General features: G+C 37.7%; 1 protein-coding gene across 1 annotated transcript in view; it reads left to right on the top strand.

The window, feature by feature from the left end:
• Positions 1–15,666, top strand: part of HDX (highly divergent homeobox) — a 150,932-nt gene that overhangs the window by 22,633 nt on the left and 112,633 nt on the right. Inside the window, exon 3 of the mRNA XM_063084379.1 lies at positions 11,690–11,743. Within this exon, the coding sequence (XP_062940449.1) occupies positions 11,690–11,743 (54 nt within the window). The remainder of the gene's footprint in view (positions 1–11,689; positions 11,744–15,666) is intronic.

The raw sequence follows: 15,666 nt of genomic DNA, 5'->3' as shown, positions 1-15,666 counted from the left end.
CATATACCTGTCAGCCATTTGTATGTCTTCATATGAGAAATTTCTATTAAGCTCCTTTGCCTATTTTTTTACTCAGAGTATTTGTTTTTTTTACTGTAGAGTTGTTTTTGTTCCTTGTATATTCTGGATATTAATTCCTTGTCTAATTTATAGTTTGCAAATATTTTCTCCCATTCTGTAGGTTGTCTTTTCATTCTGTTGATTCCTTACTTTGCTGTGCACAAGTTTTTTAGTTTGATATAATCTCATTTGTTTATTTTTTCTTTTGTTGCCTGCGCTCTTGGGGTCTTATTCATAAAGTCTTTGCCCAGTGCTACATTTTGAACTGTTTCCTCTGTTTTCCCTTTGGAATTTTATAGATTCAGGACTTATATTTAAGTCTTCAATCCATTTTGTGGTGGATTTTGGTATATGGCTAGAGGTATGGGTCTACTTTCATTCTTCTACATATGGATGTCCAGTTTTCACAGCACCATTTATTACAGAGGCTCTCCTTTCCCCATTGTATGTGCTTGGTGCCCTTTTCAAAGGTCAGTTGGCTGTAAATATGTGGATTGGTTTCTGGGGTCTTTATTCTGTTCCATTGGTTTTTGTGTCTGTTTTTATGCCAGTACCATGCTGTTTTGGTTACTATAGGTTTGTAGTACAGTTTGAAGTCAGGTAGTGTCATGCCTCCAGCTTTATTTTTTTGGCTCAGGATTACTTTGGCTATTTGGGGTCTTTGTTGTTCCATATGAATGTTAGGACTGTTTTTTCTATTTCTGTGACGAATGACATTGGTATTTTGATGAAGATCACATTGAATCTGTAGATCACTTTGGGTAGTGTGAACATTTTTCACAACATTAATTCTTCCAATCCATGAACAAGGAATGTCCTTCCATCTTTTTGTGTCCTCTTTAATTTCTTTCAGCAGTGATTTGTAGTTCTCATTGTAGGGATCTTTCACCTCCTAGGTTAAATTTATTCCTAGGTATTTTTTTTGGTAGTTATTGTACATGGGTTTTCTTTCTTGATTTCCTCTTCTTCTAGTTTGTTGTTGGAATATAGAAATCCTACTGATTTTTGTATATTGATTTTGGATCCTGCAATGTTACTGAATTTGCTTATCAGCTTGAAGACTTTTTTGTAGAGTCTTTAAGTTTTTCTATATATAGGGTCATGTCTTCTGCAAGCGTGGACAATTTGACCTCGTCTTTTCCTATTTGGATGCCCTTTATTTATTTATCTTGCCTGATTGTCCTGTCAAGTACTTCCAATACTATGTTAAGTAGGCATGGTGAAAATGGGCATCCTTGTCTTCTTCCTGATCTTGCTTTCAGCTTTTCCCCATTCAGGATGATATTCAGTGGATATATGCCTTTTATCATGGTGGGATACTTTCCTTCTATACCAGATTTGTTGACACTCTGTATCATGAAGGGATATTGAATCATGTCAAATCCTTTTTCTGCATCTATTAAAACAATCATATGGATTTTATCCTTAATTTTGTTGATATGGTATATCACATTAAATGATTTGCATATGTTCAACCATCCTTGCATACCTGGGATGAATCTCACTCGATCATGATGTATAATCATTTTAATGTGCTGTTGTATTCTGTTTGCTTATATTTTGTTGAGGATTTTTGCATATATGTTCATCAAGGATACTGGCCTGTAGTTTTCTTTTTTTGTTGTATCTTTAATTTTGGTATCAGGGTGATGCTGGCCTCATAGAATGAGTTTGAGAGAATAACCCCCACTTCAATTTTTGGAATAGTTTGAAATGAGTTGGTATTAATTCCAGTAATTTTCTTAACAGCCTCACTCTTGCTTCTCCCAGAGTTCTGAATTGTTTCATTATATTCTTCAACTAGTAATATCTTTCCCCAGGTGTCTGTGTATCTTCAGTCTCCTTCAGGTTTTTACAAGCTTTGCTCATTGTTTCCTGCCATTTCCTCTAGCCTGAGATTTGAGCTTTGCCACTTTTGATTGTCTGAGCTCCAAATTAGAATATAAAGAGACCAATTTGTCAGGCAGCCCCCATCGCAAGTTCAGTTCTCTTCACTATCTCTTGTTCAGAGAAGAGACTGGGGATTAGGCCACTACATCTCCTAAACCATGTCGTGCACACCCAGAAGGGGTGCAACAGGGACAAGTAAAAATGCCATAAAATTTCCTACCATTTTGAATGTGGAATTTTCTTGAGTGTTTGCTTGGTTGCTGTAGATCTTTGACTGATTTCCAGAGCTATGATAAAGTTAATTTAGCCAGTCACTAGTTGTTTATTTAAGTTCCCATGGGAGGACAAGGGTCTCGAGCTTCCTAGTCCTTCATCTTTTTGGCTTCTTTCTGCTGATTTTTTTTAAATTGCAGAGTGAATGTATCAGCCCATATAGTGTTAGTACAACAAGAAGCTAGGGTGCTTTTTAAAAAAATTTATTTTTTATTTTTTTTTAACTTTTTTTTCTTTTCTCTTTTTTATTAGGGTGTTTTTTTTAAGGCTGTATTTTAGTTCAACAGCTAGCCATGTGCAAAATAAAGCCACGGAGGCATGATTCATGATAAGAGCACTGGTTCAGCCCAGCAAGGATGGTAACTTGACAACAGCAATAAATCATTTGATGATGTTTGGAGAGCTTATCTGTGAATATACATGCAATATACTATTTCACGTCAGCAATATAAACATATTTAGAATTGAAAACTAACACTTGACAATTTATTTTCTGAAATTAGTAAAGAACTATATTTTCTCAAATTTCTGTCTTTTTACATTAGTAGAATTAAGGTAATATTTTGAAATATGCTAGAAGGTATAATTTCAGGGGATCCAAATTTGTAACTGTATACTCTTCAGAACCTTTGGATCAGAAGATAATCATTCCACATGTTAACTTATGTTATATTACTTATATCCTTTCATTATTTTTAAAAGCCAGTACCTCAAGAATCAATAGGATGAAATCAAATTTGTTACGTTATGTCCAAGTACTTTTTATAATGTCACTGAAACAGTTTGGAATTCTAGTTTTCCTGATCTTAATCTCCTGTGGTATGAAAAATTTAACAATTAGAATTTTTTTGGAAAAACAAATCCCAAATAACATCTTAGTTGTCAATTGCAAGAACTTTTCAGGCTAATAAACTTATCTAAACACCAGTTTCCTATCACTTAATAGAAGAAAAGATCATATACTTAAAAATGTTAGTTGCTTGTCCAAAAGTTGTAGTTTTTAATATTTAATTTGTAAAAGTAATCTAATTTCTGAAAGCTTTTACAGGGAATTGGTGAAGAGAAAAGGGAAAAAATATTTTTATATATTCCAGGATATCTTTTCGTCTTTGCTCCAGAACACACTGTTCTCAACTAGAAGCAACTTACTCCTTTCTCCCCAACTTCTTATCCCATTTGATAGTCTCATATATTGTCACTCCAGGCCTTTTGTTGAATTTCAGAAAGTGATAGCTAGCAAATAATAAAGGTCCAAATTAATGTAATCAATCAGTTAGCAAATATTTATTGAGTGCCTATCACATGCCCAGCAGTGTTCTCAGTGCTGTACACTTCATAACTGAGAACACCTAGAAAACTCTGAAGATTAAAGCAGAATGATTGATAGGTTTTGATGCTCAGCTAATACCAAAACAACTGATGGAAAGCTAAAACATTGATTTATGAATCTCTTATTGCTGAACTTTGTTTGCTGAGAGACCTGGTTATTGTCTGATTGTTTCAGTTAATCAAATCCATTTAATAAAATGCTAATTAATAAAGTACTTAATTTTTCTGACTAACTTAAAATAAAGTATATTTCAGATAGTAGCTTTATTTGACCCATAAATTGGTCTGAAATTTTTAAAATAAAATATCTAGCATATGTGTAGAATTGTCTTTACAACAGAAATATGTTTGAAATCAAATGCATACTTTTTTATACATAATTCCTATGTGGCTATATAAAAATAAATACACTAATTGTCTTAAACATGATACATTGCTATTAAGAATTTAATAGCCTATCAGAAATATTACAGCAGATTCATATGTAGGCTCTAAATTGTATAAAATAAAACACAACAAAATTTCCTTTAAAAATCCCTTACATCGTCCATAAAAACTAACTATATACATACCTTTTTGCGAATGTACAACCACGTACAATAATGAACATATATAATGTATAATTAATATTGTCATATGAAGTGTGTATTTAAAGGATAAGTATGATTTTACATGAGACAGGCAAGTGTATTATAGTTGGATTTGCAAACTTTAACTTTGAATATGATGTAATTCCAGTTTATATCCAAATAAGCATGTTACGTCCTTTAGTGTATTTACTCTTAGCCATGAAATGCAGATTTCCAACAGTAAGCACTTCCTTACATCTACATTTGTAATTGTGACTCTTCATCAGCTTGAGCAAGCCAGTCACCTAACAAGGTAGTTTTATGATGGCCATAAAAAGACTATTCTTCAGACTAATTTTCTTCTATCTCATGAACAAGACCTTTCTTTAGAAATATGTTTTATGTTTCTCTTCTCAATTCCTACCTCACTGACCCTAGTCCCAAACCTGGACTGCCTCGTGCTCTAAATACCAAAAACGGTTTTATACTTCTTCAGATCACTATACACACAGGCAAATTAAGCTTTCTAATGTATAAAAATACAGTTCTGACTATACCACAATCTGCTTGAAAGTCTTCAATGGCTACAGAATTAGGTATAAGTGTACCTTGGCATTCATGGCCTCTACAAAGTGACCCCAACCTCCCTTTCTAATTCTAGTTGAACTGATCATTCCATAAGCATATCCTATCCTTTTATTTCATTGTGCTCATGCTATTCTTTTTCTTGGATTTTTTTTTCAATTGCTTTCTATCAAGATTCTACTCATCTTTTAAGTTTCAGCTGAGATATCAATCTACAAGTAAATGTAATTTTGCCATATTTTGAACTCCTATTGCACGTCATTTATTGTACCTCCCTTACGACACTTATCACAGTTTTCTTTGTATCAGAGTCATTCATGCACCTGTCTTATCTCTTCCTCTCAAATTATAGCTCTTGCCCTCCAGGAAATTATGTTTTACCCATCTTTTAAATTCCAATAGCACCTAAAATGGCACCTAGTAGAGAAAAGATACCTGATAAACATTTGAACAGAATTCAAATTAGTTACCTTGGAAAGTCATATATACTTATGTCAGTAATGTTGAATTTGTCAAAAAGTTTTAAAAATTATTTTACAATTGCTTTAAGAGCCTGTAGGGTTCTTTTAAATGCATTCAGTGGTGACAAATCATTATCGTTTCAGAGAAAATTTGATTTTGACAAATAGAATTTATCCTGAGCCATGTTTAGTGAATAATATGGATGTTCAATCTGGGCTGTTATATTTTCAGTTAAAATAAAAGTAGTGTGAAATAATGACAGAATCTGTGGGTAAGGCATGAACTGACAATTCCAAGAGAAAAGTTCCTTGAGAAATTAAAAAAATAAATAAATAAAAAGAAAGAAAGAAAAAATATATATAAGATTAAAATTTAAACAGTGTACAAATCTAAAAAAAGGAACAAAAATGCTTGTAGTTAAGAAAAGTAAGTCATTAGAAGAAAAATATTAAATAAATAATGACACCAGTGATCACGGGAAGTGTTAAGTCATGAAGGACAGTACATAAATGATTTAATTTTGGGAATCATTGGAGTGGAAGATGGGGAGATTTGAAAAAGGTCTAGAGGGAGCTGGAAGTGGTAGGGCACCCAACAGAGGGTGTGGGGTGGGATGAGGAGCAGCTGAAAGGTGTCTACACCTGCCAGCAGAAGTGTGTCTAAGGGGGTCGACAGGAGGCTGGTGTCTGCAAACATGTTCCCCGCTGGTGGAGTAGCGCTTGTTTCAGAGTGGAGCCCGGTGGTGGTGGGGGGGCAGGGAGAACAGTTCCCCAAATGCTTTCAACAATGGCAACATCATTTTAATGTGTTTATAACATCCCAAGTTTTCTACTTTGGAACATACGGCACTCATTTGAATGTGTAAGTTCTACTATATTTGCTAAATCGGTCCTTTCTCCTTGTAGATTAATTTTGCAGTTTTCCAATTAGGCTTTTAAAAGTGTGTTTGGAATTGAAATATCATATAAATGAAAAATGTATAACCCTTCTCATTTGAATACTATCTTCTGTAGCTTCTGGTGAGTGAGAAACCCATCATCAATATTGCACCAAACAATATATCCCAAGTTTAGGAAAACATATTTCTACAGTACCATGATTCAAAAAAGCCTATAAATTCAGCTACTCTACCTGGCTGTTCCCAAGTTTTACCAGAAATGTGAGGAACTGAAGTATAGATTTGAAATAAATAGTAGAGGTTAGTTGAATATAGCATTAGAGTATCATGTATCTCCTGCCACAGAATTATATAACAAAAAAAGTTAAACTTTATCTCTTCCCAAATTGCATGGAATTTATATTTGTGTATTACTGTGTATATAGGAGTTTTCTGTTTTCTTGGTTACAAACAATTGACTTAAGCAAGAAATCACATTAAAAAATTATTTTTAAGTGATACATAATAATTGTACATATTTATGGGGTACAGAGCAATATTTCAATACATGTATACACTGCGAGATGACTAAATAAGGCTAATTAGAATATCCAACACCACAAACATTTATCATTTCTTTGTGATGAGAACATTTGAATTCTTCTAGCGATTTGAAATTATACAATAAATTATTGTTAATTATAGATACCTAGCACTACTGTAGAATATTTAAATTATAGCTAGATAGGAAGAATAAGTTCTAGAAACCACATTTTATATCCCTAAAATGTATAATATCAATATTTATACAAATTCTATTACCATGTATATTGTAAGTATCATCTTTGTTATTTCAGGTGTATCTTTTCAGTAGTTACTGGCTTGGGGTTTTGTTTTGTTTATAATTCATTTGGTTTAACATATTTTCTCTAGAAATTCTTTTTTTTTAATTAATTAATTTTTATTTTTTTAATTTTTTTTTATTGAATGAAAATTGATTATACATATTTCTGGGGTTCAACATTGAGATATGTCGATCTAATCAATATTACTAGCATATATATTGTTACAAATCCTAATTATTCTTCATGCTTCTTGTCCAGTCTCTCCTCATCCCCTTCTTCCTCCCCCCTCCCCTCTCTAATTACCCTAGATTTCATTTCTCCTTCTGAAAGAATAATGGTTACTCTGTTGATTTGTTGCCTAGGTGATCTGTCCAATGCTGAGGTATGATCGGGTCCCCTAATATTATCATAGAGCAGATGCTTCTTCCATCACTCTGAAATGGGCTTTGTGGAGAGAGACAAACTCTTCTTTTCTTTATCTCTGCCGGTGACTCTCCTTGTATCAATGCACTACAGTGGTTGGTGGACCATCTGTGTGGTGGTTGTGGTATCTAGTCACTTTCATAGCAGCTGTGGTTACTGTAATGGCTGTGGTACGCCACCCACATGAAGGTAGTGTTTTTGGCATGCTCTTTGGTGCTGGTGCAGTTTGCCTGGTTATGGAAGGGGCTCCAGTCCGCAGCTCCATGCCCTGGGTCACTGGACAGGCCCCAAGGCACTGGCGTGGTGTGCCTGGTCGTGGGAGGGTCGTCTGGTCCCCAGCTCCATGCCACAGGTCACCGAGTAGGCCTCAAGGTGCTAGCATGGTGTGCCTGGTTGTGGGAGGTGGGGCCCGTCCCCAGCTCCAAGCCTCCAGTTCCCAGGCAGGCTCCAAAGCACTGGTGGTTTGCCTGGGCTGGAACTAATTATTTGTCCTTTGCTTACTTCTAAAGTGGGGGAACTTCCTGTGGGAAATAGTACTTGAGCTGTGTGGTTGAGCTAAATTGCTGCTTTGCTGCTCTTTCCCTAGGGAAGGCTTTTTGTGCAGCTCAGTGTTTAATGGTTGACCTTATAGGTACTTTGGCTCTCCAGAGACCCAATGGATCTGGGTTGTGTAGAAACTCTGATCTGGGCCTGAGTTTTTTCATCAAACTGCACCCCATGCAATTCTGCATTCCTGAACAGTCTCCTTTGAGTGGTCCTGTGCTGATTGGGGGGGCAGGGGTCAGCTGTCCTTGCTGTGTCCCAGTGTTCTCCCTGTAGGACTGTGTCCCCCACTGCCTGTGCTCTAAACACTTCCCATGGGATGGGCCATGCATGGGTCCCTTGCAATGACTCACCAGCCTCTGAATGGCTCCCTTTTTTCAGTTTTTGTGGCTCCTCGCTCCTACATGGGTCCATGTGAACCCTATTAGCAGTCTTGCTGTCCTAGGGCCACCAAGGCCCTCTTCTCCCCTTCCGCCTCCAAGTAACTCCATCTGAAGGTCACAGTTGTGGCTTCTGCCGGCTTCTGCTCCATGCGCTTATCAGCTCCAACCTTAAAGAAACTGCAGCCCAAAACACTCAGAGCAGTTTTTTCTTTCTCTCATCGTGGTTTCTCCCACCTCCATGAACTCCGTAGGTCTCTCCTCCTCTTCCCCTGAGCTCCAGTGGCCCCAGCTTGGCTGTTGTTACATTTTTATAGCTGTAAATTGGTTGAATTTTGGGAGAGAGTGATGCTGGGAACCATCTATTCCACCATCTTGACTGGAATTCCTATTTTCTCTAGAAATTCTTTATAGCCAGTTTTGAATTATCCTCACTAATGGATGGGCTTATGTGCACATAAAGTCCAAAACAGTTAAATGTCTGTATTTTTTTCTAGAGTATATTATGTGATTATTTTAGTAGATTTACCTCCTTCATTAATGCTAACAATCAATTTACTTTGCAAACCCAAGTATGTACTGGTGGGAGGAAGAGAAAGTATACATTTTGAAGAATTTCTCAGAAGAAATTTTATCATCTTGAGTTCATCATTCAAAAAAAATAATCATACCTTTTCATGATCCCCTAGCATTGTAGTTAATTGCCATTTTACTGTAATTTAATTTTACGTTGAGTAAAATATTTTTTATTTAACCTTAAAAGTATCATTTGCAGTTTATATCATTTTTAGCCTATCCCTTGCATATTGATGTATTCAGAGCTCAAAGTAAAATGACAGGTCTAGTGGCCAAGGACAATAATAGTTTACTGGAAGTTTGAGTAATTGAGGATATTATTTTAATATTTACATTGACCTTTTGATCATCCCTCCTTGTCAGTAGGCATAATACTATATAGGCCATCACTGAATATAATTTGTCAAAAATATTAAATGTTTGATTGAATACCACATTCCCAACACCACCACCATCACCATGACCATCTATTTAGACTGATTTGGCTTGTTGATAGTCTCTTAGGAGGTATGTGTTTGGGAGGAAAGGAAAGGACAAGTAGAGAGTTCGGAGTACTCCTCAGTCCTTGTGTGTTCCATGAAAAAGTATGACTAAGTTTAGGCTAACCTGAGCCACAGCTCACAGGAACACCCTGATCTTTGTAAACACTCTCCAGAATCCCACTGGAATAACATCTTTCTTACATGGTAATGCTGAGAGGTAATAAGTTCTTGCTGGCCATTCACCTTAGTAGTTTCTATTTAAAAAGGGACTACCATTACTGTTGAATAAGATTTTGTAGAAGCATTGTTTCAATTTGGAGTGTGAGTGCATAAGTAGATGAGAGTATTGAGGTATCATTAGCTACCATAATATCCTGCTCCATTTGCAAATGTCAAAATCTTTCAACATTTTTGGGAAATTATTAGTAGATATTTGCTCAAATATGAAATACCTGTATACTATGCAAGAAATATTTGCTCAACTTCACTACCAACACCAAACACTGGAATGTAACTCAAAAAAAAGAAACAGATTTTGCTGGACATATAAAGGACTGATGTATAGATGATAATGCTTAAAGATTCACATTTGCTTTTGAAATCATACATCATTTATACCAAAGAATCTTCCTTCAAAGTTAGTTTCTATTTTTTATTGTAACGACAGGAATTTTCACAGGAAAATTCAGTTGATTCAATCATTACAAAAGGACACAAGGACATGGGCAGTGTTACAAAAGTTATCTATGGCTAAGTATAGCTTAAGCAATGGAAACTAGTAACATCAGTAAAATTAACAATGTGACATTCCAAAGTACAATTTGTGAAAAGCTAAGTTGGTCAAACTGGCTCATTATCTAAAGTATAAGCTCTCCTTAAGTGAGAGTTATATTCTTATGATAAAGTCTAAGTACAATTATCTCTAAAGTTTCCCCCAACAGACAGCTTTCCCCTAGCAAACATTTTTTTTCACATCTTTCCCTTCAGCAGTTCTTAAAATCTCTTAACAGGATGGGTATGACAACCACCTGTTAACTCTAAAATCATTAAAGTATACAATCCCATACCTAAGCAGTGATTAGAGTTGATTAGATGGGCTGTTGCCTGGCTATCTGTGGGCTGTGGCCCCCTACTTGAGGGCTTTTGCCCCATATATGCATTTACCTAAAAACCCTATTCTAAAAGTCAAATGAGAATCAACATTATTTAATTAGAATTGATTAAATGGCCTCTTGCCCTCTATCTGTAGACTGTGCTCTCCTACCTGAGGGCTTTTGCCCCATATATGCATTTACCTAAAAACCCTATTCTAAAATCAAATGAGAATCAAGATTTCTAACCCTCCTCAAAATCAATGGGCTTATTAAAATCTATGATTCACCATTTTGTGAGAAAAGGTGGAGGGCATAGAGAATATATTTTTAATGAAGGCACAATTTGGAGAAACCATGTTTCAGTCATTTGTGCCGTAGGCCTAACATTTGTATTAAGAAAGCACATATAGTAATAATTATATTAGTGCTGATTTTGCAAAGTAAATACAGTTAAGGTGTTTAAATATTGATAGAGTTTGGATTTGTTGTCCTCCCAAAACTCATGTGGCAATCTGATCCCCAATGTGGCATTGTTTGGAGCTGTTTAGGTCATGGGTGGCAGATTTCTCATGAATAGATTAACACCCTCCCTGGGTGTTGGTGGTGAGTGAGGTCTCCCTTTATTAGCTCCCATGAGAGCTGGTTGCTTAAAGGACCCTGGTATCTCCCACACCCCTCTTGCTTCCTCTCACCATGTGATCTGCCGGTACCTTCTGGCTGCCTGCTATTTTCCACCATAAGTAGTATCAGCCTGAGGCCTGCACCAGATTCAGCGGTGCCAGAACTGTGAGCCAAATAAACTTCTTTTCTTTATAAATTACCCAGTTTCAGGTATTCTGTTATCAGCAACACAAAAATGGACTAATACAAATAGTTTATAGCATACACCTTTCATTATGAAATCAGTACTTGCTTTCTGGTGGTGCTTTATTTGAAAAGTGACTATTCTACAGTTTTGCAACTTTTAAGCTTTTACCATAGAGCATTGCATTTTTATTACAATAATTGCATTGCCCATAGATTTCCAAACCCAAACAGAGCCCCCAAAATTCTAGGGCACCAACAATGCCCTAGAAACATTCTTGAATTTCCAGGATAACTTTGCACCATTTCTAAAATTTTCCACAAAAGATAGCTGTTTAAATCTGTTGACTTCAGTGAGGAAACAACATTGTCTATGTGGGGAATATTCTGTGAGTGCAAACATATCTTGACACTGTGCATGCATTCTTTGGTGTTGATCAACATTCCAAGTAGTATCAGTGTACACCTTACTGATATTCCATTTCTTCTTTCCACAGATTTCAGGAAACCTAACCGTGCCTTGGATTACAGGGTGTTCTAGAAAAAGAGCAGTAAGTAATCTTTCATTTAAAGAAGCAAATGTGTTTCTTCTTGTGTTGTTTGGAAAGCCATTGAGAAAATTTTCATGATTTTTGTAAACCTTGCAAAACTGGACCTTGATAAGACTGCATTGTCTCAAGGGACATATTTTGAGATCATGGTATTTATATCTACAACAAAGTTAACCTTAAATAAAATGTAGTGATCAGTGCACTTTTTTTCAGTTTTAAAAAGCATTCAAATGTAACATAAAATATCATAATTTTATCCTACATCTAATTACCCCAGTTAATTTGATCATAAAATAAAACATCCCGATCAGTATTAAATAATTTACCTTGCTATTTCTTTTTAGTGAAATTCAGTATTTAGAAGTGATGAGTAACTGATGTTTAACAATCTTATTTTGTTATCTGGTTTTGTTACAACTATTGTGATTTTTATAACATTAACTTAACAACTTTAGTAAAACTGTTTTCTCAAATAATTTTGTTCATTTGATCTGTATAGAACTCATAAATCTTCATTTAAAAAAGTACCCCATGAGATTTTGATGTAACTGGCCCATACAGGAAACTATTAGATGGTTTTAACCATAAAAGAGACATAAATAGACTTTGAGAAAAACTCGAGCTGCCACATGATAAGTAGGTTTGGGGATAGGTAAGACTGAAGCTAGGACATCAATATTAGACAGGATTGTAGAGACTCCTTTCTCCTTTCTCTTCCCTATCAAGTAGAACTATAAACCCTGGAAATGATAGAAGAGGCCACCAAAGGAAAAGTCTGAAAGGTGGAAAGAAGAAGGTGACTGTTTAGGGACTCCAATACTCGGAGGAAATACAAGGTGCTTTGTCCCCCACTTAATAGTAGAAGGCTACTCCGGCCAGGCTACTTATGCCCCCCAATCTAGCAACAGAAGGCAACTTGAATAGACTCATTTCTCCCCAAGATGTAGCAGAAGTCCCACAAACAACATGATATGAGCCTGGCAACATTGACTGGGAAGATCAATTGGAAGTCCCATTGACAGTAAGCATCCAGGGGAAGTGCTCTCTTTCTCTGCTGGGCCTGAAACTTCCCCTTCTCACCTGGAGATACCAGACACCAATGCCAAGGGGGATACTGCCACAAGGAATAGCCTGGCCTGGGTAGCCTGTTGGTTCCTGTATGAAAGAGAATTTTTTCCCCCACCTAGAGAACCAGGTGGCTGGTTGGGACCAGTAAGAGGGTCTAAGCCACAATAATCACCCAGCACTGGAAGTGCATTATTTATCCCTGAAAGCTGGAGAATTCATTTTTCCACCTAGAGACACTGGTCTGTTGTGTGGCACCAATAAGGGGGATCTCCTCACAAGTGCCTGGGCTGAAAAAGGGCCTTCTGTCCCATTAAGTGGCACCAGCAGGGATCAGCAGAATCCCCAGTGGCACCAGATAAATTAAACAGATGAAAATAACACCACAAAAGGTTTTGAAAATTAGTGTTTCACTGGAACCTTAAGCCTACTGGCCAGGACCTGTGTGCTAAACACAACTGGGGTATTTGCCTGTTAAAATAAGATTTAAATAATACCAAAAGTCTTCTAAAGTAATGGCCAAAGTGTCCAGGAAACAATTGAAAATCACTCATCATACCACGAATTAGGAAAAATCACAATTTGAATGATAAGTGACAATCTGATACAAGCATTGAGATGAATCAGATGATGGAATCATCTGACAGATTTTAGAGGACCAGGTATGAAGGGGCGATTTGAAATGGCTGATAGAGGCACGCACCTCTCACTTCTGACACAATGAAAATCCAAAACAACACAGATAATCACACATTGAATAGAGTGTCTAGGAGAAAATGCCAGAATTCAGCAAAATACTGAAGAAGAAACTCTGTGGCTCAGAAACTTGAGATGGCAGCATAGGAAGACAAGTGAAATGCCCAACCAAGATCAGCTCAAAGCTAGGAGAGGCTCCTTACTACAAACAAAACAAAACAAAACAAACAAACAAAAAAACCCCAAAAAACAAAAAAACAGAACACTCCACACTCTTACTGCAGATGTCTGCAATCCAAACTACAAGAGAGCCACAAAGCCCTTCTAGGCTGGGAGTCCAGTATAGGGAACTGCTTGGTGCCCCTGTGACTGCATTATTACACAGAGGGAATTCACACTCAACTCCCTCCTCAATTCTCTGGTCCTATGTTGCAGCAGCATGTTGCCATTTGGAGATCAGAGCCAACACGAGAGTGTATTCTGCCCTGGGACCCAATAGCCCCAGGCCCCATTTTAACATGATAATTCTGAGAACTGAACAGACACATCATCCTGCATCCCTGGGAACATCCATTCCAGCACAGCACAGAGACCACCTCTAAGACAAAGGTAGCCAATGCTTGCAATTTCCAGAGCTTAAGAGCCAATTGATTGAGAACTTTTGCCACTACTGGCAGCCCTGCCGTATTCAGTGGAGTACCCATGTGCCTCTCCTGGGGCACAGAGTGTCATCTGTAGATCCAGCAAAACCACCCAGAGGCACTCACTCCAACAGAGGAGCTGCAGTGCTCCATCATTTCTCTTGGGGTTGCATGGTTCTGCTCACAACTCCAGTGACCTTTCCCAGAGTGACCTACTCCACCTGAGGAGATACAGAGCACTCCAGTGTCTCTCTTGGGGCATAGAATCCCACCCATGACACCAGTGACATTGGCCAAGGTTGCCCACTCCAGCTGATGAGCTGCAAAGCACCCCATTGTCTCCCTCAGGAATCTTAGATCCCAGCTGCAGCCCCAAAGACCACATCCAGGGTTGACAACTTCAGCTGAGGAGCTATGGAGCAACTTAGTGCTTCTCCTGGGGGTGCAGGGTCTTGCTTGAAGCCACATGACCCCACCTAGAATCACCCACTTCAGCTGAGGAGCTGCTGAATGCCTTAGTGTCTCTCTTGAAGTCTAAGGTCCTGGCCATGGTGCCAGCAACCTAATTTAAGCTCATGAGCTGCACAGCACCCCAGCACCTCTCTTGGGAACACAGGATACTGGTTGTGGCACTAGTGAGCATGCTTAAAGTTTCCCACTCCAGCTGAGGTGCAGCAGAGCAACCCAACACTTATCCTAGAGGCCCAAGATCTCACCTATGACCACAGTGATCCTGCACAATGTGGCCTATTCCAGCTGAGGAGCTTCAGAAGGCTCCAGTGCCTCTTCCAGGATACTGAGGTCATGGTCAGACTCCAGTATCCTCCACTGAGGGTTGGCCACTCCAGCTGAGAAGCTGCAGAGTACTTCACTGCTTCTCCCTGGGGCCCATAGAGCCACCCATTTCCCAGGCAAATGCTCCCACTTTAGTGGAGAAACAGCTAATTGCCACAGCATCTGTCATGGAAACTGAAAGTCCACAGAGTGTTCACCCACTTTGGGAGAGTAAACAATGAATGTTGCAGCACATCTCCCAGGGGCTTAAGGTTCCACCTTCTCCTCCAGCCACAGCAACCCCACGCAGTATTACCCACTCCAGCATGGAGTTGCCAAACATCCCAGCACCCAGGCCACAGACACTCACAGATACCTCTGACATTGAGTAGAGTCAAAGAAATAATATGGAGACTCCATTACTGTGCTCATTCAGAAACAAACTTAAAACACTGCCTGTCTGACACTATTGTATACAACTATGAGAAAGAGTCTGTCCCTTCAAAAGCTATTACAGAAAATTAGGAGATTGTTCTACTACCTTCCTAGACACCAATATAGAGATACAAGAAACATGAAAAAACAAGTAAACATGACACCCACAAAGGAATATAATAATTCTCCATTACCATACCCCGAAGAAAAGGAGACCTATGAAATGTCTGAAATGGAATTTCAAATTATAATCTTAAGGAAACTCAGCAAGAGAAAACAGATAGACAATGCAATGAAATCTTGATCTGAAAA

The sequence above is a fragment of the Cynocephalus volans genome, chromosome X (genome assembly GCF_027409185.1).
Source record: "Cynocephalus volans isolate mCynVol1 chromosome X, mCynVol1.pri, whole genome shotgun sequence".
Classification (NCBI taxonomy): domain Eukaryota; kingdom Metazoa; phylum Chordata; class Mammalia; order Dermoptera; family Cynocephalidae; genus Cynocephalus; species Cynocephalus volans.
The sequence above is the reverse complement of the archived record's forward strand: the minus strand, read 5'-3'. Positions and strand labels throughout refer to the sequence as shown.